The sequence below is a fragment of the Vicugna pacos genome, chromosome 6, assembly GCF_048564905.1.
Source record: "Vicugna pacos chromosome 6, VicPac4, whole genome shotgun sequence".
NCBI lineage: Eukaryota > Metazoa > Chordata > Mammalia > Artiodactyla > Camelidae > Vicugna > Vicugna pacos.
This window is the reverse complement of record NC_132992.1, coordinates 88065485-88089728: the sequence shown is the minus strand read 5'-3', so window position 1 is coordinate 88089728 and position 24244 is coordinate 88065485. Positions and strand designations below refer to the sequence as shown.

General features: G+C 39.6%; 1 protein-coding gene across 2 annotated transcripts in view; it reads left to right on the top strand.

The window, feature by feature from the left end:
• ATG2B (autophagy related 2B) overlaps positions 1–18369 on the top strand; it is a 59186-nt gene extending 40817 nt beyond the window's left edge. Inside the window, exons 30-42 of one of the 2 annotated variants that reach the window (XM_006213904.4) lie at positions 1478–1680; positions 2665–2891; positions 3891–3999; positions 4949–5143; positions 5815–5916; positions 10815–10893; positions 12016–12223; positions 13121–13190; positions 13546–13628; positions 14239–14360; positions 14604–14758; positions 15599–15748; positions 17888–18369. In XM_006213904.4, coding sequence (XP_006213966.2) covers positions 1478–1680; positions 2665–2891; positions 3891–3999; positions 4949–5143; positions 5815–5916; positions 10815–10893; positions 12016–12223; positions 13121–13190; positions 13546–13628; positions 14239–14360; positions 14604–14758; positions 15599–15748; positions 17888–18118 — 1934 coding nt within the window. In that variant the 3' untranslated portion in view covers positions 18119–18369. Of the gene's footprint in view, positions 1–1477; positions 1681–2664; positions 2892–3890; positions 4000–4948; positions 5144–5814; positions 5917–10814; positions 10894–11994; positions 12224–13120; positions 13191–13545; positions 13629–14238; positions 14361–14603; positions 14759–15598; positions 15749–17887 lie in introns of both variants that reach the window. The other variant, XM_072963672.1, reaches the window with a different exon arrangement.
• The last annotated feature ends 5875 nt before the right edge of the window (positions 18370–24244 follow it).

The following is a 24244-nucleotide window of genomic DNA, read 5'->3' as shown; positions in this document are numbered from 1 at the left end:
ACCAGACTGACGCTAGTGCGCGAACAATTGAGAAATGATACAAGGAAACGCTTCAGAATGTGGTATATGCTCTGACCACTGTTCAGAAAGGATGGGAGTCCTTTCGTTAGGCTTCAGTGGAAGTGAGATGAGTTGGCTTTTAAAACGTGGGTAGGACTTAGGTATGTAGAGGAGAGAGAAAAGAGAATTTTGGCAACGTCTTAACATGGACAGAGGCCTGTGTGAGCCTTAATGATCTAGTAACTCAGGTTATTGATACTGGAACAAACGTTCCCTTCTTATTAAAAAGAATCAGACAATAATGTTGAATAAGCAGGGAGGAACCAGACCGAGAGCTTTGAAAGCCAGGTGGAAGCATCTAAATATTTTGAAGTATCTATCTAAAAATACCTCTTTCTAATTGGATGAACATAGCTATTTCTATATGTTATGAAATCTTAAATTTTTAAAAAATTATTTCATAGTGTTAAAAAGTTTAGTATTAAAAGTTCTTTTCATTCTAATATAGAATAAATTAGAGCTAAGGAAGCAAATGGGAGCTTTTAGCTCCCTGTGTACTAACATTATTTGTAATAAATCTTAGCAGCTAATCTACTTATGTGGGAAAGGATATTTAATGAATATTTACTGAGCAGCTTGAACATAAAAGAGTCTGTGCTGAGCCCTGGGCACTCGACAGGGATGAGCAGGCTCCACGTGCTGCCGGGGAAGGATTTAAAACCTAGTCTGTGAGCCTCCTGAGGCAGAAGTGTCCCTGTTCGTTCATCTTTGTGATCCTAGTCCATATCACTGGGTTTGGTTTGAATGAATGAATAGAGAAAGATTTAGCGAATTTAACAATAATTAATATAAATTTACCAAAATCCATGTTCACGTACAGATTTTGACACACATGCAGCCTTTTGTGTACGTCATCCTGAGAGAGCTGCCTGAAAACAGGTATCCTGTTTGGATATCCAGTTCTCCAAGAAGTGGTCTTTTCATTACGTGGGATCAGTTGCTGGCCTAAGACATGCTTGGCGAATGTCTCCCCCACCCCTTTCACAAGCAGAGATTTCCTGCAGTTTGAGGGGAGGCACTGCTAGATGTAACTAGTTTCCCCTCCACTTGCTGTATTGTCCAGGAAGTTTCTTGGAGAACTCCACCCATAGGACGTAACTGTCAATATGAAATTCTGGCTAAAATGGAACTCTGGTCAACACTGGTCAGCTGGTGCTGACTTCCTGATCTTTTCTGACACTAAATAACTTAAGAGGAAACTGTAGCTTTGAGACCATTACTTACTGTTTTCTTAGAAAACTTCAAACTTGTTATTAGTCATTTTATTAGTATTCAGAGAGTTATTGTAAGAATGAGATATAGCAGACAGAAGCACTAACAATATGTATCTCACACATGGTTAAAATGCTTAATAAACGTTCGTGTTGTTGATGTTTCAAAATGTGCAAAAATTGAATGTTGTAATCTTTTTACCTAGGTGTTTTGGATGAAAAATCTCAAATTCAGGAGCCATGTTGTTCAGACCTCTTCCTGTTTCCAGATGAGAGTGGGAACGTGTCCCAGGAGCCTGGCCCCACTTACGCCTCATTCACACACCACCTGATAAGTGATGCAGTGACAGGCGCGCCCACAGAGAATGACGACTTTTGTATTCTTTTTGCACCAAGAGCAACGATTCAGGTAATAAATTGGTAACATAATTGAGATCTTAAAGTAGTGTTACAAGTTATATTGACCAAAGGGTACCTGAAAAAAAATTCTTTAGGTTTTGTTTACTCTTTACAGTTCAGAATTACTTCCTTTTGTAACTTACTATTGACACTTTGCAAATATTTATTATACTTTACTTTTTTTTATGACACGTCTCTCAGATGCAGGAAAATGCTCCATATTTGCAGAAATCTCCTGCATAGTTTTTGAACTACAGAGACAGTAAGCAGTAAGATACATCTTCAGGATAGTGAAATTAAATATCAGAAGGGAGTGCTGTACAGAGTTGCTTACCCAAGATCTGGGCGAAATAAGATGTGGTTTATGTGAAGACATTCGTTAATATATAATTTCCATTTTAGAATCATGCTTACATTTAAAAAGCATGGTCTGGATTTAATGAATGTACAGCTCACTAAAAATGGTTAAGCATTGGTGCTGCAGTTGAACCCCATGAATTACCATTTAGTGTATATTTGTACTAAATTGCTTAGTAGTAATTTAGTAAGTGAAGGTATTTATTTTACTAAGTTCTGGGAAATTAAAAAAAAAACAAAAGCAATCAAATTCAGGGTAAGCTCATTAGGAAAATGATAATTTGGTCAGTATGTTGAAGTATGTCAAGTTTGGAATGCAATATTGACTTTGAATTAAGGGACTATACACACAAACACACTTATACAATCTGTACCTTTTTATTATCAAATCAGTAGTAAAAGCTAAATTGTAGACCATAAAAAATTCTTATGGAGTGATTCACATAGAACAAGAAGTTCATTTTATGGTTAATGAAGGAGAGTGTCTTATGTAATGATTAATATCAATATTACTGGATTTTATATGTTGAAATTATTAGAAAGTATGCAGAATCAAGAAATCCCCTTCGGATATGCACCATAGTCAGTGATTTCTGCTTAGATAAGAGAGTATGTGTTATCTGTTTCTTTGTCTTAGGAGAAGGAAGAGGAGCCAGTTGTAAAAATAATGGTTGATGATGCAATTGTGATAAGAGATAATTACTTTAGCCTGCCTGGTAAGAAGACAGATACGAGCAGAGCGCCCTTACACTTTCCCATTCCTGTAATTCGTTATGTGGTTAAAGAAGTCTCTCTTGTTTGGCACCTTTATGGAGGAAAAGATTTTGGAACAGCCCCTCCTACTTCTCCAGCTAAAAGTTATATGTAAGTTAACTTCCACGTAAGTTTATTTGGTAGGCCAATAAATTCTTTTCATAGAAAAATAATAGAATTTATCCTTTTAAGAATTATTAATAAAGTAGTATTAAAAACTATAAATTAAATGTTAAAGTTTTCCATTTGGAAACTTATTTGCATTTTTTGTATTTTTTCTAAAATATGATGACTTAAGCCATTTCCATTCGGAAATAATTTTCGGGTACCTACTATGTGCCAGGGCCTGTGTGAGAGGCACATTCACTAAAATGAATAAGACTCAGACCCTGTCCTGTGTTCAAAAGGGAGAGACGGTTATGTGAGCAAATGAGGGCAGTGACGTGAAGTGTGTATCGTCAGGAGGCAGGGACCATGCCTGCCCCTGAATCTCCAGCATCCAACAGAGTACCAGGCATAGAGTCACTGCTCTGGAAGTACCTGTTAAATGAGTACATTATTCAATAGTTGTAGAAGAGAACTAGAGAGACTAGGTACCATCCTGGCAAACATTCTCACTGGGGTGGGGAGGGTTAGAAAAGGCTTCATGGAGTGGTAAACTTTGGCACAACATTGTAGTGACTTTTTCTGTTTAAAGCTGCTTTCAAAAAAAACTTAGAACTTTACTGTAATTCTTTTCTGTATTTGGAATTTCTAGGACTTGTACTCTGTCAGGGGTTTCTGAAGTAATAAGGAACTCCTCATAAGGAGGTCTCATTTCTAAGTCTGTCTTGTAACATGAACACCAACATCATAGTTAGGGTTTTCTGTGTAGTTTTAAATATTTAGCAAGCAGATGGTTGCTGTGATGTCAGTAATAAATGTTCTCAGTGTCTCCAAGGTATAAGGTGTGGCTTTGTTTTATAACAGTACAATTTGTGCCAGTGTTTTGATAGTTCTGTATTTTCTGTATCTCATTTTCTCTTTTCATCTTGTTATTTTTTTCTGATGTCATTCATTCCCTTTCTTGGAACATTCCTTTAACAAAAAGTTTTATTTTTTCATTTATAGTAGTCCCCACAGCTCACCTTCTCACACACCCACAAGACATGGACGTAATATGGTATGTGGGGGAAAAGGAAGAAACCATGACTTTTTGATGGAGATACAGTTAAGCAAGGTAAGATGGCATTTTGAAAGGAAAAATCTGATGAAGTAGGAGCATTAGTTGGGGGTTCTTTAGTTACTCCTTGCCCCTCTCTGCCATGTGGTCTTGGGCTGTAAGTGGAAAAGTGCAGGGGTCGTGTATAAAACTCTCACCTCTTTTTCTTTCTCAAATGTTCTGAGAAGATTTGAGGTTTCTGTTCTTGTCTCCCAGGCCCCCCTAGAGCAGTGTGTCTCAGAGTTGAGAAGCTTCAGAATGCCCTTGAGGGCTTGTTAAAACCCAAGTTGCTGGGCCCCAGAGTTTCTGATAAGTAGGTCTGAGGTAGGGCCCGTGAATTTGCATTTTTAATGAGTTCACGGGTGACTCTGAGTCACTCTTCCCAGGATCACACTTGGGGAACCTCTGCCCTGGAGTATCTACCTGGGAAGGCCCATCATTGGGCAGCACATGGGTCAGGTCCTTTGTGAACGCTGGGAGACCCTTGGGCCTGGCTGCCAGTGATACTGTACACATTTAACTCCGTCAGCTTGTCTGGGGTTGTGCTAAATGTCTTATGTTAGGGTGCTTAATGTAGAAATATTGCAATGATAACAATCTATATGTTTTATTGTGTCCTTGCTCTCTTTTGGAACTTGAACCCCATCTCCACTGATTCTTTTTCAAGCAATTTTGTAAGTTTGCAAGCTGATAATTGGATGGCTTGTTCCTGTTGAGGGTTTTGCTTGGAAAGAATAGGGATTTTACCAAGGTCAACTAAGAAGTACAGTCAGCCTTATCCTTGTCTAGTTGCGGACATGTAGGTTAATAAATAAACGTGAAACAAATGAAGGCATGTGCTGTTCTCTGAAAATGAAATTAGGAGCTGAGGATTCAAAGAAAATGAGTGATATTTTGCATTTTTGAGAAAAAAATCTGATTTAAATAAAATGTACAGCTTGTTCTGTGTTTTTTCTTGTCTGTAAAGGTGAAGTTTCAGCACGAGGTCTACCCGCCCTGCAGACCAGAATGCGACTCCAGCCTCCTGGAACACCCGGTCTCCCGGCAGGTGTTCATCGTGCAGGATCTTGAAATTCGAGATCGTCTGGCAACATCACAAATGAATAAGTTTTTGTACTTGTATTGCAGTAAAGAAATGCCTCGAAAAGCTCATTCCAACATGGTAAGATTTAAAACTTCATAGATTTTGTTGTTGATGTTAGTTTTGGAAAAGTATTTTTATTATATCTAATGCAGAAGATGTAGATTGGGGAAAATTATGAGATTTTTTTTTTCTCATTTTAATGTGCAAATCCCTTTTAAATGTTGCTTAAAGTTACAGGTTTTAAAAATTATTTTGCATGCCATTTCTGTAGTTACCAAATGCATTGACACTTGAGGAAAACCAGAAGTCTGGAATTGTCTACACAAAATACACGCAATTGCTGGCAGTGTTCCAGGTGTCTAATCCTTTAAAAATTTTAGTAGAACAGAATTGATCAGCTCAGGGCTTCTAGAAGAAAACGTCATAGAGGTTGTCTTGGAATGTGGGTCTGTGGCTTAGCTCAGGGGTTCAGCAGACTCCTTTGAGGTTATAAGTACAGCGTTATCATTTGCATTTTTTGCCCTCAAGAGGATCTGTATCTTTCACCAGATTCTTGAAAGAGTGTGTGACCAAAAAAAGTTAGATTCAGACTTTTAAGAAAGGAGGGTGAACAGCTCTGCTTTCTGTTCTAATATAGGGACTAGACATAGGATTTTTTTCTTTTTTCTTTTTTCTTTTTCCTTTTTTTAATGAAAAGAAGGTCATAATATCATTGAGGGGGAAATGCGTTTCTTTTTCTCATCTTGTAGTTGACAGTTAAAGCATTACACGTGCGCCCCGAGTCTGGCAGGTCACCACAAGAATGCTGCCTCAGAGTGTCACTGATGCCACTTCGCCTCAATATTGACCAGGTTTGTATTGCAAGCATAATTCATGGAATTATGATCAAACATATACCCCACATTCAGAAAGAGAGATTTAATGTAGTAGAATTATAATGTTCATTATTGTTTAACTTTTATGGGAGTTGCATAATTACAACAGACTTTTGCTGATAAAGAACAGGGCAAATTCATGAGGTATTTGGAATCTGAACTGTTAGTGAGCAGACGATATTGTCTCCTCCTCACTGTCTGCGCGCCGTAGCACTTAATAACTGCTTCTCGTGTTTTCTCTTATCTTTACACACATACCCCTAATGCAGGTATACAGGTGTTTTCAGGTATTAAAGGACCCCCTGATATATATTATTGAAAAATACAGGGGATTGTGGTTTAATCACAGCACCTGGAAGAGAATTTCTTCTTCCCTGGACAGAATGACAAATTATTCATTTATGGAAAGAGATACAAAGAAATCCACTTTCCTGTATTCTAGCAAGCTTCCCATCAAATTCTGGGTTTTGCTGTGACCCAGAGAGATGTTTAAAACTCAGTTGATGCCTCTTCTACAAACTTCATTCAAGATACACGAAGATACGATGCTCTGTAGTAATGCACTGTAGGGGTGAAGAGCGTGGGCTTGGAGTCAGGCCTGGGTTTCAGTGTCAGTTCTCTTACTGAATGTGTGGCCTTGAGTAACTTAACTTTCCAAGCCTGCTTTCTTCACTGATAAAATGAAAAAGGTAGTAGTATATGTAGCATCATTTTTTTTTTAAAGAGGATTAAATGAGACTAGTGTATGTAAAACACCTAGATTGGTGCCTGGCACACAGTGCTAAAGATCAGAAATGTTAACTGTTAATATTATTAACAGAAGCATATAACAACTGTAGAAAATAAATGGGGTTGGTTTTTTTTTAATAATCTGCTTTTGAAGTAACAAGATCCTCCTGTTGTAGAAAATAAATGGAGGGTTTTTTTTTTTTAATAATAATCTGCTTTTGAAGTAACAAGATCCTCCTGTTGTACCTTATATTGATGTAAGCTCAGGTTTGAAAGTAGAGTATATGTGGGGTGGTGTTATCTGTTTGCTTAAAAAATATTGATTGGATAATGTTAATGCATTATTAAATAAGTAACAGATATATTAGGAATAATCTTAAATAACATTTATATTATAAACAAAATATACCACATATTTATCTCAGAGAAAATGTATCGTGAAACACAGGAATTTAGCACAACTTTACATTAATATTTATAGCTTCTGAGCTGAGCAGACTTACCAGTGAGACTTTAGATTTATGTTGTCTCATGAGAAGAACATCTTTTGAAACCCATACTTTAATTTGTCCATTCAGCCTTGTAGAAATATGATGAATTATTTATGGAAAATTAGATCTGTGAAAATCACCAGTGTGAGCAAGAATTTGAGCAAGATTTATCTTTATGGCATGACTTTACTAGACTTAGCAAGTCCAGTTTTCTTTAATAAAGCTTTAATATTGAGCTTAATTTCTTTTTTAGAACAATAAAGCATTATGATTTTAAAATGGAGAAATAGTAATCTTAGCAAAAACAATCGGGGAAATAAATTTTATGACTAAACTGGGGAGGGATGGGAAATTATTCCCTAGGATATGGGACCTACAGAAACAAATCATGCTACAAATACATATGCCTTAACGAGGAATATTATGATACAAAAGAGGCCTTTCTGGTTTGTGTCTTCTAAGATTGACATACCATAACAGATGGTCATCTGAATAGGAAGCCATCTTTTTCTTTTGAAACAAATCAGTTGATGAGTGATAATGCTTTGAGTAATATTTTTCTTACCAAGCATTTCTGATTTTATTTATCTTACCTGGATCATAGACAGTAAGTATGAAAGCAGCATTGTTTTCTCAACAGCTACATTGCTGTTGAAATCCCTTACAGCTGCTTCCAAAGCTCAGTATACCCATAGGGCAGGCAGGGCACTCAGCAGATGGAGTGGTTTCCACCTAGGGAGGTGAGTAGATGCTGGAGGCAGTTTGAGATCCGAAATGTGAAGGGGCCAGATTTCCTGCTTTCTTGGTCTGCTGTTCATTTTAGTATGATACCACCTGAAAATCTGTGTAGGGAAGATTTGTTAATTCCGAATCATTGCTGAATGCCAGCCTTGCCCCAGGTTTGTACTAGGATGCTGGGAATACGAAGATGAATAAACACCCCCGTCCCCAAAGATCTCTGTGTAGTAGGAAGACTGACATAAAACATGATTTTAACACCCTGTGATGAAGGTAGGCGTAAAGATACATGGCACCAGAAGAGGGCTCCTAAGCCAGGCTGGGAGTTTGGAAGATGAGGGGTAATCAGGAAAGGCTTCCTGGAGGAGGTGACTCTCAAGCTGGGTCTTAAGGAATGTAAAAATTACGAATTTTTGTAAAGGCATTGAGGGCCTAATTCAGGTTGTGAGATGAGATGTGAGACCACTGGGTAGGATAAGTGCTCTGCTGAGGCTGAAAATGATGAACATGTGGCCATCCCAGTTTGCATGTTTGTGGTTTTTTCCAGCATCACCTGTGTATGACATTGAAAGTAATTCTTCTAATACTCAAAGTCATATTTCACTGTTAATATCCTTTATCATGGGATCTTAAAGCTACAAATAACTATTTTATAGTTAAGGTTTAACATAAATAATAAGCCAAATTTTTTTAAAGTTTTAAAAATTGTTTGTATTGAGGTATAATTTGCATATAATAAAATGCAGGTTTTAGGTGTACACTTGAAGCCTGACAAATACATACACTTGAGTAACTACTACACCAACTGAGACAGAGAACATTTTCTGTCCCCTACAGAGTTTCCTCATGTCCCTTTGTAGTCCGTCTCCACCACCCCAGAGCAAGCACTGACCTCACTTGCGTCGCCGTAGATTAGCTTTTCCTGATCCCCAGCTTCAAATAAATGGAGTTGTATCTGCCTCCCTGTGCTCAGCCTGATGTCCGTGAGACCCCTCTGTTGGAGCGTGCATCAGCAGTCCGCTCATTTCTGTTGCTGAGAAGTATTTCCTTGTGTGGATGCAGCAGTTTGTTTAGCCATTTACTTATCATTTTATGTTGGGTTTACTTGTTTTTGGCTCTTACGAATAAAGCTGTTACGAAATTTGTGTACAAGTCGTTATGGACATACTTTTTCAGTTTTCTTGGGTAATTATAAATAGCATGTCTGGGTCATAGGTGTCTGTTTATCTGTCAAAAGAAGCTGCCAGATAGTTTTCCACAGTGGCTGTACCATATGTGTTCCCATCAGTAACAGAGAAAAGCAGCAACTGCTTCACTTTGACCAAACTTGGTGTTTATTGTCTTTTTAATCTTAGCTCTTTTACTTGATGTTCATTGTGGTTTTAATTTGGATTTCCCTAATGAGTGATGATGCTGAGCATCTCTTCATGAGCTTATTTGACATTTGTTTATCTTCTGTTGTGAAGTATCTGTGTCTTACTAGTTTCAAAATTAGGTTATCTATCTTACTAAGTTATGAAGAGTTCAGCATAAATCCTAGAATCAAAAATTTGGAACATTTTGAAAAGCTGATATTAGTATTCCTTTGTCTGTTGTTTGTAGTACAGATGGGTAAAAAAACCACTGTCTCTTTAGCCTTTTTTTTTTTTTTAATGAGTCTATTTATAGCTGGAATTTTCTGGGTTTTTTTTTGAGGGCAGTCATGCATGGAGTCAAAACATTTATAGCATTAAAGTATCCCCACCTGGTGGCCAAAGAGTAACACTTTATATACTGTTAACGGGTAATGTTTGGTGTGTGTGTAAACACATATATAGTGATTTATAGTAAATGTATATAATGTGAATAATACATAAAATATATACATAAATACATATATGTAAAGCATTATAATGTAGTGAACAATTCATGAACCTACTACCTGACTGCAGAACCAAATACTTCTAATACTGTTGAAACTACCTGCCTGTTCTTCAGTCCTAGCCCTCAGTCTCCCATATGCCACGTTACCCAGAAAAACCTTTCTAACTTCCATCATTTATACTTCTGATAATTGTGATTAGTAGTAGATCAGATCATTTGGAATTGCCAGTCAGACTTTTGGTGTGCTAACACATACTGTGACCCTATAATTCACTTTGACATTGCATTTTGGTACAATATTAATGTTCTATATTAATTTAGGATTTTTTTAAATGGAAGGGAAGAATAAGAACAGGTTCAGGCATTTAATTTTCATATTCTCCAAAATAGATTTGTCAGTTTGAGTAAGGTAAGCTTAGTAAAGCTGCTAATAATATGCAAATACAGCTTACAGGCACAACTTCACAGCAGATCCCTACTCTGTAATGTCAGAGGAGACCACACTGAATGGGTGATTTTATTTTCTTTTAATTTTTATTTTGAATATCATGTTCAATGAAGAAAATCTATTAAGGCAATATAGCATAGTGGTAAAAGCAGAGGTAAGATATTAAGAACTTTTGAGGTGCATTTAAGTATACACCACATGCCAGCTGCCATTTTTATTGAGGTAATCTTACCATTGCCAATTCAGAGCGAGACTACAGCTGAGTAAGAATGAAACTGCTGTTTCTATTTAGACAACTAAAATGTGTTTTGATTTAGAAATAGCCATTTAATTTCCAACTTATCTGTGTCTTAATTTCAACATCTATAAGTTAATTTTCTTATCGAGTTGTGAGAATTAACAAGGAAGTGCGTGTGTGTGTTTAAGAGAGAGAGGGAAGTGTTGAGAACAGGAACAGTGCCTGGCAGAGCAGGGGCTTCACCAGTCATAGGTGCGCATGGACAGTCAGTAAAGTGTGAGACTGCAACATACTGCGTTCCATAGTTTCGGAAATAGATGCACCTTTTTTTTAAACCTTTTTAGTTATAATTACATCTCAATTTTAGGATGCCTTGTTCTTCCTGAAGGATTTTTTCACAAGTCTTTCTACAGAAGTAGAGCTTCTCATGACTCCAGATCCAGAAGGTATTAAATATATATATTTTGAAAAACTCTTTAACAAGTACTTGGATTGATTTTGATTGTTGTGAGACCCTTTTGAGAATGTACTTACAAATCTTTATTCTTATTTATATAAATCTGTCCTGTGCTTATTTTTGCTAAGTTGTGCAAATGTAGTTTATGTAGTTTACAGTGCTCCCCCCTCATCCTCAGGAGAGAACGTTCTAAGACCCCCATGTGGGTGCGTGAAACAGCACGTGGTGCCAGACCCTAAATGTACTAAGTACATGCCTATGATTAAGTTCAGTTTATAAATTAGGCACAGTAAGAGATTAACAATAATAACTAATAATAAAATAGGACAATTAGAACAATATACTGTACTAAAAGTTAGGTTAGGGTTAGGTCTTTTCTCTTTCACTCTCAGAATATATTGTACAAATTTAATGCCTTTTCCATCTTAACTAAACACGTAACATGCACTGTGGCTGTAACTTTTGCAGTTAAGGTACGACAGCAAAATGAGCACAAATTTCTTTTTTCCTTCATCACAGTTTTATAGAAGGTTCATTCTTGCTATAGATCTTAGCAGCCTTAGCATACGATGTTTTTCCTTATTAAGTCAAGAACCTTGACCTTTCAGTTAAAGGAAGCATGTTGCAGCTTCTCTTTGGTGTATCTGAAGTGCCAGTGTCACTGTTGTTGTGCTCTGGGGCCGTTATTAAGTGAAATAAGGGTTACTTGACACAAGCACTGTGATGCCGCAGCAGTCCATCTGATAACCGAGACGACCACCAAGTGACTCACGGGCGGGACACGCTGGACAGAGGGATGAATCACATTCCGGTGGGATAGAGTGTGATGGTGCAAGATTTCATTGTGCTACTCAGAGTGGCACACAGTTTAAAGCTTATGAATTGTTTATTTCTGGAATTTTCCATTTCATATTTTTGGGCTGCAGTTGTCCTTGGACAGTGAAACTGAGGATAAAGGGAGGCGACTCTGGTCATTTAAAAGGTGAAAGTTTTCTCTGTAGCAGTGGTTGTATTTATTAAATAAAATGTAGCAAAACAAATGTGGACTGATTTAAATCATTGCTTTAAGAAGGCATACCTAATTTTTCAGATGTGTCCATTACATTTTCAGTTAAAAAGTCTCCTGGAGCTGATGTCACCTGCAGTTTGCCAAGGCATTTAAGCACCTCAAAGGAGCCAAATCTACTTGTTTCTTTCCCTGGGCCAAAGCAGCCCTCCCTACACGACAGTGCCAACTCCGTGCACATGGTTAACGGGGAAGAAGAGAAGGACTTCTCAGCTGAAGAAGCGTCGTTCAGTGATCAGCCTGTGTTTTTCAGGTAAGTCATTTAATTTTGATAATAAATGAAGTTATTTTAGAGTGTAAGTTTTAGAGTTAAGGTTGTTCTTTAATGTGTTTGTGTCTCGGTAACCATGAGGTGATGTCAGCTTTCCTTCGCACTGCAAGTAATCAACTCAGTGTCCTTAGTTACGTGTGGGCCCCCCTCCTGCCAGCTCTCCTCCACACACAGCAGCCCTGGCGCGGGGTTCGTCTGTCTGCTGATGCTGCAGCAGGAATGTTCTCTTCCTCCTCCTGTCCCTCTCCTCTGGTCCCGGTCCCGGCCCGTGTGTCTCTCCTCACAGTGATGCTGTCCTTTTCCTTCTTCCCACACAGCTCGTCCTCGGCGGTCCTCCCTTCCCTGTGATGGGAACTTGCTGTCTGGTTTTCTCTCCCCTTCCCTGTCACTGCTATGTCTTTCCTGACCCTTCGCTCCCTGGCTGAGGTGGCACTGTCAGGGAACCCAGGTCCCCTGTGCTGCTGCTGTCTGCTGGGACCACAGCCCAGCCACTTGGCTAGCTGGTGTGTGTTGGCATTTATGTCTCGTTTCCAGGCCCATTCGTTCTTCCCGTCTTCTTTCTTTCCCAGCCCTCAGTGGTCGGGATGGAGCCTTGGCTCCATTGAGAGGGGAGAGGTTGAAGATCAAAACCACCTGTGCTGTGGGGACAGTTAGCTCTCCCTGCTCTTCTGTGCTCTCCTCCCCGTGACATCAGTGGTCCCCACATTTTGTCTTTCTAAGTTCTGAGGTTAGACTTTAGATATAGCTCAAAGTGGGCAGTATAATTATTTTAAAGTGTTTTCATGTTTTAAATATCTTATATGTTGAACAAATGAATTTGTATGTAATTTCAACTATTAGTAATTTTGAATATAAATAACTCCTCTCCTTTATCTTCAGAGAATTTAGATTCACATCAGAAGTTCCTATTCGACTTGATTATCACGGCAAACACGTATCGATGGATCAGGTCTGGAAACTTTGCACAAATACACTCTACAAAATTACCTCATTTGATTTTCTAGTGGACTCAATTTTTTAAAAACTTTTTTCTGTCATATTTTGTATGTTTGAAATGAAGTGCAAGATTTTTAAATTTGATTCTGTTTTTAAAGTAAATATAATTTATTTAAGAATCCATGAGTAAAATCTGATATAAATTGGATCATATAAAATACATCTGTTTTTTTGCTGCAAATATTTTAAGTCTTTTAGCTTCATTAGTGAATATCACTTTGACATTCCTAAATAACAACTATTTTAACTGTTGAGTGTCTCAATTTACAGATTCATTTGGCCTTTTTTTTTTCTTTCCAATTTTAAAGGGTACGTTAGCTGGGATTTTGATTGGTCTGGCCCAGTTAAACTGCTCTGAACTGAAGCTGAAGAGGCTTTTCTATCGGCATGGGTAAGTTGACTTATTATATGAGACTTTAAGGTGTAGTTACAACAGTTACTTGACAGCAAATTAGAAATGAGTTTTCTTAGCAGGCATACATAATTTAATTATTTTATAGTATTATTTAGAGAAACCTCATTTTAGGGATTTTTACTGGTTAGGAGCTAATTTTTTTTCTGAGAGAAGTAGTTTGGGCAGAGTAGTAGTTTTCAAAAAACAGCTATAGTTAGGATTTTTTTATAATTTCCCAAATTATAAATTTGCTTAGTTAGTGAAAAGACTGGAAGTTCATGAGGTAATGGTTCTTAATAGCTGAGAACTATGTGGCAATTTATAGACATTGAGTTAATCTTCTGCCAGCGCTTTAGATGTTTAAGAACTAAGAACAGTAGAAAAACACATTTATATATGTTACCTAAGCCTTGTAGAAATTATTAGCATTACAGTTGGGTTATATATATGTGTGTGTTTGCTTAGGTATATATGTATATATTTAAATGGAAAATCTATAAAATTTTGTCCTTGTAATTTGTACATTTTATTTTGTCTTAAATAAAAAAATCTCCTAAACCTACACATTTTGTTCTCCTTCCTCTATACTAATAGTCATTTGCTCTAGTTTGCTAGGTGTTGACAAATTATTCTCATATGCAATCACCGAATGGCTTACTGACATCAAGAAGAACCAGCTGCCGGGAATCCTGGGGGGTGTTGGGCCTATGCATTCACTAGTACAGCTGGGTGAGTTTTCTTTTTCAATTAGAGGATAACTTATTTTGCATCATCAGTGATTCTTAACCCAATTGGGGTTATGGATGCCTTTGACAGGCTATGTGAGAACCATCTTTTTAGGAAACCTACTTGTTAGTCATACACACAAAAATTTGCCTCTCATTTTAGGGGTTAAAAACCCAAGGTAGAATGATGGCAGAGATCCGAGCTCCAGCGCTCCTGCTGATTTCTGTGTGTTGACTGCTGTTCTAGTGCAAGGCCTCAAGGACTTGGTCTGGTTACCGATCGAGCAGTACCGGAAGGATGGTCGCATCGTCAGAGGATTTCAGAGAGGCGCTGCCTCCTTTGGCACCTCGACAGCGATGGCTGCTCTAGAACTCACAAACAGGATGGTGCAGACCATACAGGTATCTGTCCATAGACCACCTTGATCTGTACAAAGAGGAAGAGCCACTGTAAACAGGTTATTTTACTTTTAAAATGGCACTGTGAAAACATACAAAATGTCAAGAATAGATATTTTATTTGGTTTAATATGGTTTTAATATCAATTTTTTGTTTTGCTTAGCTGTGTAGTGTTAAATAATTAGTAGAATAAAGCACTGCAATATGGTGTCAAATTTGTTTGCCTGTTTTAGGTAAATTACAACTACTAAGTTAGCTGAGGATTTATTTCACACATTGATAGGAAGAGATCATAGCTGAATGTGAAGAAGGCATTACAGATCAATAGTAGTCATATTAAGGTTTGTTATATTCAGAATTAAGCTCCAGTTGACCTTCTGCAGTTGTCCACAGGCCATGCCTTCTTGTCTCACCTGGCAACACGCAGAGTGTTCTCAGAGGACAGAGGAGGGACTGAAAAACTCAGCTCAATCTGGATATTTGTTATTCATGTATACTTTCACATTCTTGTTGTAAAAGTGACACATTCTTGTTGGAAGGAACTCTGATGCTGCAGCTGCAGAAGTGCCTGTCTCAAGGTGTGTGAGTTCCTCTGCCCTCCCTCACTGCCTGGAGGAAGTGCACTGTTGGAGCATCACTCTCCTAGACTTTCTTCTTTTTTCTTTTTAATTGTACTTTTTTAAAATTGAAGTATAGCCAGTTTACAATGTTGAAAAAGAATATGAAAACGAATATATGTATATTCATGTATGACTGAAGCATTGTGCTGTACACCAGAAATGGACACATTGTAAACAGACTTTGTTCTGATTCAGTTTCTACTTTCTATTAAAATGATTCAGGCAGCGGCAGAGACTGCTTATGACATGGTGTCTCCTGGTACCCTTTCTATTGAGCCCAAGAAGATCAAGAGGTTCCCTCATCACCGGTTAGCCCACCAGCCAGTGGACCTGAGGGAAGGCGTGGCCAAGGCCTACAGTGTGGTGAAGGAGGTGAGTGGGCACCTGAGGGGATGGGCCAGAACCAGGCTGCCTGCCTCCCTGGTGTTCATCTAAAGGGCGCTGGTGCTGGGGGTTTGTTCTGAAGAAACCCCGGGGCTGGATCTGGAACTGCGATCAACGGCGAGTATGAGGTAAGGCAGGGGGCTGCACTGCGACCTGCAGGCTCACAGGAAGGGTCGTGATCTAGCAGCAGACCCTTTCCACGCAAAAGCAAGCGAGGGGTGATAGACATGGATGCCATGAACTCACCCATGCATTTAACACATGTATTTTGCTGTATTTCCCTCAGATTTGTTTAAAAGATACAATTTTTCAGGTGAATCACAAGCCCTGATCCAATTCCTGTGCCTTCACTGCATGTTTTTATAGTTTCATATAGGTATGCATTCATTAGCAAATACTGTTGTTTATATTTTAAAGGTTAACATAAATGGTATCATATGTATCGTTTTGTAACTTTCGTCTTTCAGGATGTATCCATGCTGATATCTGTAAGTCTAAACTACTTTATAGTGTTTCATTGCATGAATATAGCATAATTTATTTATTTTCCTGTTGGTGGACAATTTCCATTTTTTTCCTCTAAGATACTGCTGTTGGAATGTCCGCAGAAATGTCCCTTTGTTCATATGTGCAAGAAGTTGTTAAGGGTGGAATTGACAGTTTGTAACTATTTGAATCTTGACATTTAAGCATTGCCAAATGGTCATTTAGTTGTACCAGGGAACCCTGGTTCTTAGTGGCCCTTGACAGAGGAAGTGTGCGGCCCCCGCTCACGTGTTCTCGGGTCGCGGTGCTCGGTGGTGGTGGCGAGGGAAGCACTGGTTATCTGGGATTAGTTCATGAACACTTAGTGCCTGCTAAGCTGTGCCAGGCCCTTAGGTGCATTATTTCATTTAATTCTAACAGTCACTGCAGTGTTTTCATTCCCCATTTAAAACCCTTGCCTAAGGTCACACAGCTAAGTGATGGAGCTGAGATTTGAATTTACTTGGTGGTGTTAATCATTACAGTATGATAAACCGCTACCTGTTTACTGTTTGTGGGCTGGGAGTGGGGAGGATGATGACGGGGACAAATGTATGAATCGTAAGCATTTTCTTTATTGTCACAGTTTTGCTTACCAACTGTTACTTTGTAGACTGTTTTAGAAATGGCCCCTGTTCTTTCAGGGTAAGCGCTACTTTTCTCCTCACTGTGGTGGTACGTCTTTGCCTGCCACGCTGGTAGCAGTGTACTCCTGTTAGGCTGTCAAAGTGATGGCTAGATTCTGCATCAGGACAGGGTTCCTTGATTTCCCTGGAGCGCCCGGAGTTCTTTGCACTGTGCCTTCACTGAAGTAGTCACAGTGCAGCAGGGCCTCGTGCCCCTGGCGGGGTCTTGAGTTAGACGAATGGTAGAGACTTGAAAGTCACGGTGAAGTTCACCACTTTGGCTTGACCTGCCCATTTACATATTCAGCTTTGAAGCTCAGCAGTCATGATTATTTTAATGTTACACAGTGATAAGAAAGATGAAAAGTGCTACAGAAGCTTTATTTCTAATTATTAAACATGTTCCTGCTTTATGTTCTCAGGATTTTCTCTATTTAATCCAATAGAATGTTCCATTTAACCTTTTCTCTTAATTGAATGTTCCACAGTTGTCTTTTCTAGCATGTAGCCAGTAATTTAAAAGAAATTAAATTGTTTTCTGGAGCTTAGTAGAATTAGGTTTTCTTGTTACAGTTGAGTCACAGAAGCTATCACCATATTCATTTAGTGATTTTATTTATTCAGGAAGTTTTTTTGCTAAGTTTGATTTAACTACAGTGATTAATTGTGCCAGAAAAGCTACCCCTGGATTATTAACTATTTCTGTAAGCTTCCCTGTGTGAAATTGTAATGTAGCTACATTTTCTGCACACAAGTGCCACAACAGAATACTACGTCATCATAATTGCGTCTTACTTTCCCTTATAATTAGAATTCTGTCATAAAAATAATTATCCTGAGTTATTTCCAAAGTGCATTTCTGTTTTGTTTTGTCTAGTTACAAGTCTAGTGTTTATTAACTCTCCTGAAGTGTGTATTAAGGGATCATTTAGAGAGTTTTCTGAGCAGTAAATTTCTCTTCCCTCCCCTCTTTCAGGGAATTACAGACACTGCTCAGACCATTTATGAGACCGCAGCTCGGGAACACGAGAGCAGAGGGGTCACCGGCGCCGTGGGCGAGGTCCTGCGCCAGATTCCCCCGGCCGTGGTGAAGCCGCTGATCGTTGCCACAGAAGCAACATCAAACGTCTTGGGCGGCATGAGGAACCAGATTAGACCAGACGTTCGGCAAGACGAATCCCAGAAGTGGCGCCACAGTGAAGACTGACGTTCAGCGGCGGCCCTGGACGGGGATGACGAGGGCGGACAGGAGGAGCGGAGCGTCCCGTGGGCGGCTCCGGAGGGGACTCGTTTAATTTTATTGTGCTCATCTCAGGAACAACACCATTTCTTAGTTAAATAATTTAATATCAAAACAACATGCAACCAAAAACTTTTGACATTATAGGGCTAGTTTGGGACTTGCCTGTAGAAATGTTGGTGCCTGGTGTCAAAAGTCCATAAAGCATTTTCTGCCAAGTTAGTGGAATGCTTGCTTTTGTTAAAGTGACTGTAATTTTCCGTATTGCAGACAAGCTATCATTGGAAACCTTTTAGAGTACAGAGTGCTGAAAAACATTTGAGCACTTTGAAAGCACTATTTATGTTGCTCCAAGGAGTTGATTCTTCTCCAGGTTTAAAAAGAATCACAGCTTCAGAACTTTCATTGACAATGAGAGACAGAAGCCACAGGGAAAATAAAGCAAATAGGATTTTCAATATAAGTATCAGTGAGGAAAAAATAACGTAGTCTGTGGGATTTAGTGTTCACGCACTTGAAAACAACATCGTTTCCATTTACTCAGAAAACCCTTCTCTGGGCGTTTGAGAACGTGAATGTCGCAGACTTGTTCTGTTGTGTTGCACTTTATCCTGTGTGTGTGTGTGTCTGTGTGTGTGCGTGCGAATTAATACAAGTCATGTGCTATATTCTGTACGTAGTTTACAGAGTTACACAAAATATAAGGAGGAGTTAGTCTGAAGGTTTTTGCAAAGGAAGGTAACTCAAATGTAATAACTTCATTTATTCTAAGTGTAAATGAAAATGTGCATTCTATAATGAACTGGGGCCCATGTGATTGTTTATATGTTCAGGTTTTGGGAGGTATAATGCAAGCTTATTAGGAATGTGTGGGAAGGGAGATTGGAAGTGGTTTTTACTCTTTTGAAATTAACCAGAAATCCTCCAGATACGCCCTAGTCAGCTATTTCAAAGTACCGTTTTTACTTGGTTAACAGTGTACGTTTTGATAACCTGTCAGGAATGAATAAACTATTTTTATTTAAAGGTAAAATTGTTTTATGCTTCCATGAATATTTTGCTTTTCTTAGAGCATATTCATAGATGCAACACTATGATTTATTCCAAGATCCTTGGGAAAACTTTCTCAAAATTGGTTTTGGTTAATAACAGGTAAATCATTACCTGGGAATTAGGGGGAAGTTGTCCTCAAGAACTCCATTTCTGACGTTACATTAGCAGAAAGCAAATGTAGGATTTTGTATCCACTGTAAAGTTGCATGATGTGAATTCTCATTTTCTAGAAGTTGGGGTGAATTTGGGTTTCAGAACTACATTTCCGCTTGGGTTTTGGAAAATGACGTTGAATCAGTTTCATCCTCTCAACTTCCCTAAATAAGAAAGCAATGTAAACCAAAAATCTGAACATTTAAAATCTTAAAATTTACGTTAAATAGCATTTAATTTTATTTTGTTCCCTTTTTACTGCTGAAAAATTTAAAAGGACAGTACTCAGAAAACCACCTGTTTAAGTATCACAGGATATCATTGCCATTACTCTGCCCCAGGTAGATGGCATCCACGTGGGACATGATCCTGAGTGAACACTGGCCATGGCTGTTTATTATCACATGGAGCTTCAGCCTGCTTCTGGGCACTTTCCGAGCACCCTCGTGTCAGCCCCCGTGTGCTCCATCTTCCGTCGTGTTGGAACAGGCTGTGTGTGTTTTCTGTGATGATTAACCAAACGAAAAAACACTTGCTCAGATTTAAAAATATAAAATCTCTTTACCTTTTAAATAATTTTCCATTGTTATACTAATTATTTTAATTCAGTTAGATATAGGGAGAAATAGTCATCCTCTTTGCACTCTGAGTAACAAATGGACCCATCTTTTGACAAATTAGGTTTGACAAATCCCACTTAAACGTGTCTTTATAACGTAGTCTCCATGGTTCTCTCTGTTCCGCTCTCCGGCTCCTGCTTGTGATAGAATCCATGTTTGGGAACAGAAACCTGTGTCTCAGATTCAGTGTCAGTTTAACCAAGATGCTCTTTGCTTGAGATGTTTACATAGAAGACCTGTCTTTGAACGCTTAGACATTGTTAAGTATCCGTAATTTTTTTCTTTTTTAATAGTGTCTCTTCAAACTTTGATGTCACAATGACACAGTGAAGAATGTTGGGCAGGACCCTTGTGTGGCCAGATCAGTTACCAAGCGGATAACTTTGCCAAGATGTTCGATTTCTCTAAGCCTGTGTCCCTCTCTGTAATCAAAGGGGTTTCTTATGACAAGACTCAGCAGAGACTTTCGGGTGATGAGAGCAAGCCTGTGTGTGAATGATGGTGTGGGACGTAATGCTCGTTTGAGGGCCCCAGGCCTGTGACACCTCGGACGAGTGGCAGTGTCGAACAAGAACACTGGTCACATCACACCTGCAGTCCCCACGGCCCCCAGATCTCAGACCTCTTAGAGCGATGCGTTTCTGAACGGCCACAGTGCCTTTGCGGCTGACGTGAGAATGGAGCAGGCTGAGCGTGTCCGCGTGTGGCTGCACTGAGTCGGCATGGGTGTCTGCCCGAGGGGTCCAAGTACGCGAGCCTGATCGAGGTGCAGCACTGAGTTTCAGAACTCGCAGTGTCCAGACCGCCTCGCGTCACAGAGGCCGTGGCCACGGCGATGTCCCCCCTTGAGGGCTGATTTGGCTCCCCCAGTTTCCGTCCTGTCTGTCCACAGGTTGCTTTTACTTACAAGCAAAATTTCCACTCGACATTGGCCTTTTAGGATAGGGAGGGTGCAATGTTGCTTTTTTTTTTCTAGGCATCATGGTGTGGACTTTCATTTTAGTAAAGCTTGGTTGCAGTTTGGATTCCCACTTAAGCATATTTAACATCAATATTTTTATGATGTAAAATTCACTATAAGAACAAAAATCTTTCCAAATAGCAGTGTGCCTAAAAAGACGAAAAACCAGTGTCTCCTGCCTCCTGCTCTGTGTCGCTTTTAAATGCTATTGAAATAGTTCCAGCTTTTAAGGGAATTACTTTTTAACCATCTCCTTTAAACCTGCGTTCTGTAGGCTTGGTGCCTTTGTTCAGTTTCAAAACAGAACCACCATGCCTGCTCCTGCTGGGGCCGCTCGCCGCCCTTGGGTGCTGTTTGATGTAGGTTCTGCATGTGTGGACTCTCACCAGAGAGGAGAGATAGCAAGCAGAGTGGAAGTTACGTAGTTTTAAGTGAGGAATCCACACTTGCACTAGACAGTTTCAGGATTAACAACGAATGGTCTTAACGTTCATTTAAATTTTGTATATGTGAGAAGCTGCGTGACTAGGCTTAAGAGAAATCATTTAACTGCTTCAGTTTTCTTATACCTGCATTGGTGTAAATCCTCAGCATTATGGGGAGTGGGGCAGGATTTAGTGAGTCGTGGTGAGCAGTCTTATTCCCTGTTTCCCTTCATATCTCTTGATCTACTTAAGACATTAGAGAAAATGTCTATAAAGTTCTTGAACTTTCTTGAAAATAAGGGACTATGCAAAACACAGAGTGATACTCTGTATCTGCAAATGCATCAACTGGACATACCAACTGGTATCAAATAGAATAAATCAAATAGAAATTTGTAAGTCTTAGGTTAGAAAGGAGGGTTATCTGTATAGTGTATGAATAAAGATGGGAAATTTGTTTTCCTTTTTTTCATTACCAAGAAACCTTATTTCTGTTTACTGGAAGATACAGTCAGCCTCTTCAGTAGGAATAATGGAGTGCTTTAATGCCAATTTATTTTTATCTCAATATTTTCGGGATCATGCTAGGCATACTGCTCCCTTGAAAAGACTATATGCACAGTTGCAAGCCAGCCAGTTTAATCAGACGTACTTTCCTTTCATCATAGTGTCTGCAAATCAGAGACAGAGAAGGCATTCTAACATACCACGGTAGACTTTTGGGGGGATGAGAAATTTCAGTGAGTTTCAACAATGCATGTCTTGAAATGTCAGCAGTTTTAAAACACAGGTTTTAGAGAGAAATTTTCGGCTCCTATAACAAGCGTTGGCCCTTTGGTTTCGAGCGTGGTGCTTCATAGTAAGCACCAGAATGCCATCTGATGTATTTCAAGATTGTAAATGTGACGTTGGCTGACTCCATGACATCTCTGGGGGATTGAAAGAGCAGCCCTTTCCTTTAAAAAATACGTTTACTTTGCTGTTTCACATGTATTTTGTATATATGAAATGGCAGCTTCCAGTTTCTCGTTGGATTTGCCATAACATTGTTTGTATAACCCGTCAGTCACACAGGTCTGTTTGCCTTTTCACTGCGGAATCTGGTAGGGGCGCCGAGTTCAGCTCCCATGTTAATCCATCCTGATTTATCGCAGACATTGGACTGATCACACCGCTGAAGAAACATACATTGTCTGTGTTCATTACTGTTGCTAAGGTTCCTAACTGAAGTAATTACAGGTGTGAATACTTTAAGAATACTGACGCTGTATGAGTATTTTTGTGGAAATGTTAACTTGTTAGTGTGACTATTTAAAATATTATGAAATTAAGAATACTCGAAGAAAATTAAAACATTTACTCTTTGGAGTTTGCTTTAACCACTATTGTCTTTTGCCAAGAACTGCTCCTAAAGCCTGTGTAAAATGCTTTTTGGGGTGGAGGGTAGATCTGTGTCAGATCCTGTTCCTGGGAAATGGTGTCCCTATGTTCCTGGTACTTCTAATAGCAAATCTTGTATCTCCCTGCTACCAATTTCTGAGACACATAGGGCACATAATGTTAAAATTTGCCACTCCTTCCCTTTTTGGGAATACTGTTCACTGTATTAACACATCTTGTAGTTTTGGTCTTAGGGACCTAGATAAATACTTGATAAACCTCTTCTTTTTGGAGAATTATTTTTACTTATAAAAGGAATATTTAAAAGCAATACTTAAAGAATAACGGTACTTTAAAAGAAGTTTTGATGTGACAGACGTCACTCTATAACCATCCACTTTGAGCAACCAGAGAAAAGTCACAAGTCACAACACACTTGCACACGCCTCCTGTGAGAGCGAGGGAAGGGAAGCTCCGTGAGCGGCTTGCTGTGTGCCAGGCATCAGAGTGTGTGCTTTACCTGAACTCATGGCCCCTCTGAGCGGTGACCGCTGGAGTCCCTGTTTTCCAAAGGATGAGACTGAGGTTCAGAGAGGAAAGTGCTCAGGGTCACACGGTTTGACTCCCGAAGCCCGTGCTCATTCTAGGACTTCATTTAAGAGGAACTCACGCAGTTGTCTAACTATGCGAAAACTCATCACTAGTTAGGAAACCAGGAAAGGAATTCTGCCAGAAGACTGAGGTTAGAGGCTCTTAGAACGCTTGACCCCGACAGACCTGCTGGAGACCCTGCATCGCAGGCATCTCAGCTCCCCCCGCTGGGCTCCGCCCCTCCGGTCAACGACTTCTGCCCAAGCCAGACAAACAGGGCTTCGAGCCACCTGAAGAATTTTTTTTTTTAAATGCTGAAGCTCAGGCCCTACCCAACACCAATTAAATGAAAGTCTGGGAAGGGGGTTAAATCAGAGCCTCTCCACTTCAGCTGTCTTGCCCTCCGGGGCTGGGTGAGTCCCTGCCGCGGGGCTGCCCTGCGCACCGTAGGCTGTTCAGCAGCATCCTTGGTGAGTGTGAGTAGCACCCCCGCCCCCACTCGAGCAAACCAGAAGTGTCTCCAGATGTGGCCCAAAGTCCTCTGGACAGCAAAGCCTCCGCGGTGCCAGCCACTGGGCTGAAAGCGCCGCTGGTGAAAGGCATGTGCAGCCTGGAGCGAGAACAGCGCCCAAGAGCCTCCCCACATTCCTTTCTAGAATGTTCTGCCTGGTTCCTCCTTATCTCAGCGTGAAGTTTAACATTTTCAGACAGGCCCAGCCTCCTTACCCACTTCTTTACTCTCCACTCTCTAGTACACACTGCTTAAAACAAACGTTGGGGCCCAAGACATTTGTTGAGTATTCACGATGTGACTCCTACATTGTTCAGCACTCAACAACATGGCCTTCACATTCAGTACCAGCCAGGGCCTGGCAGGAGGCAGACGGCCCCGCGGGGACTGAGGGAGGTG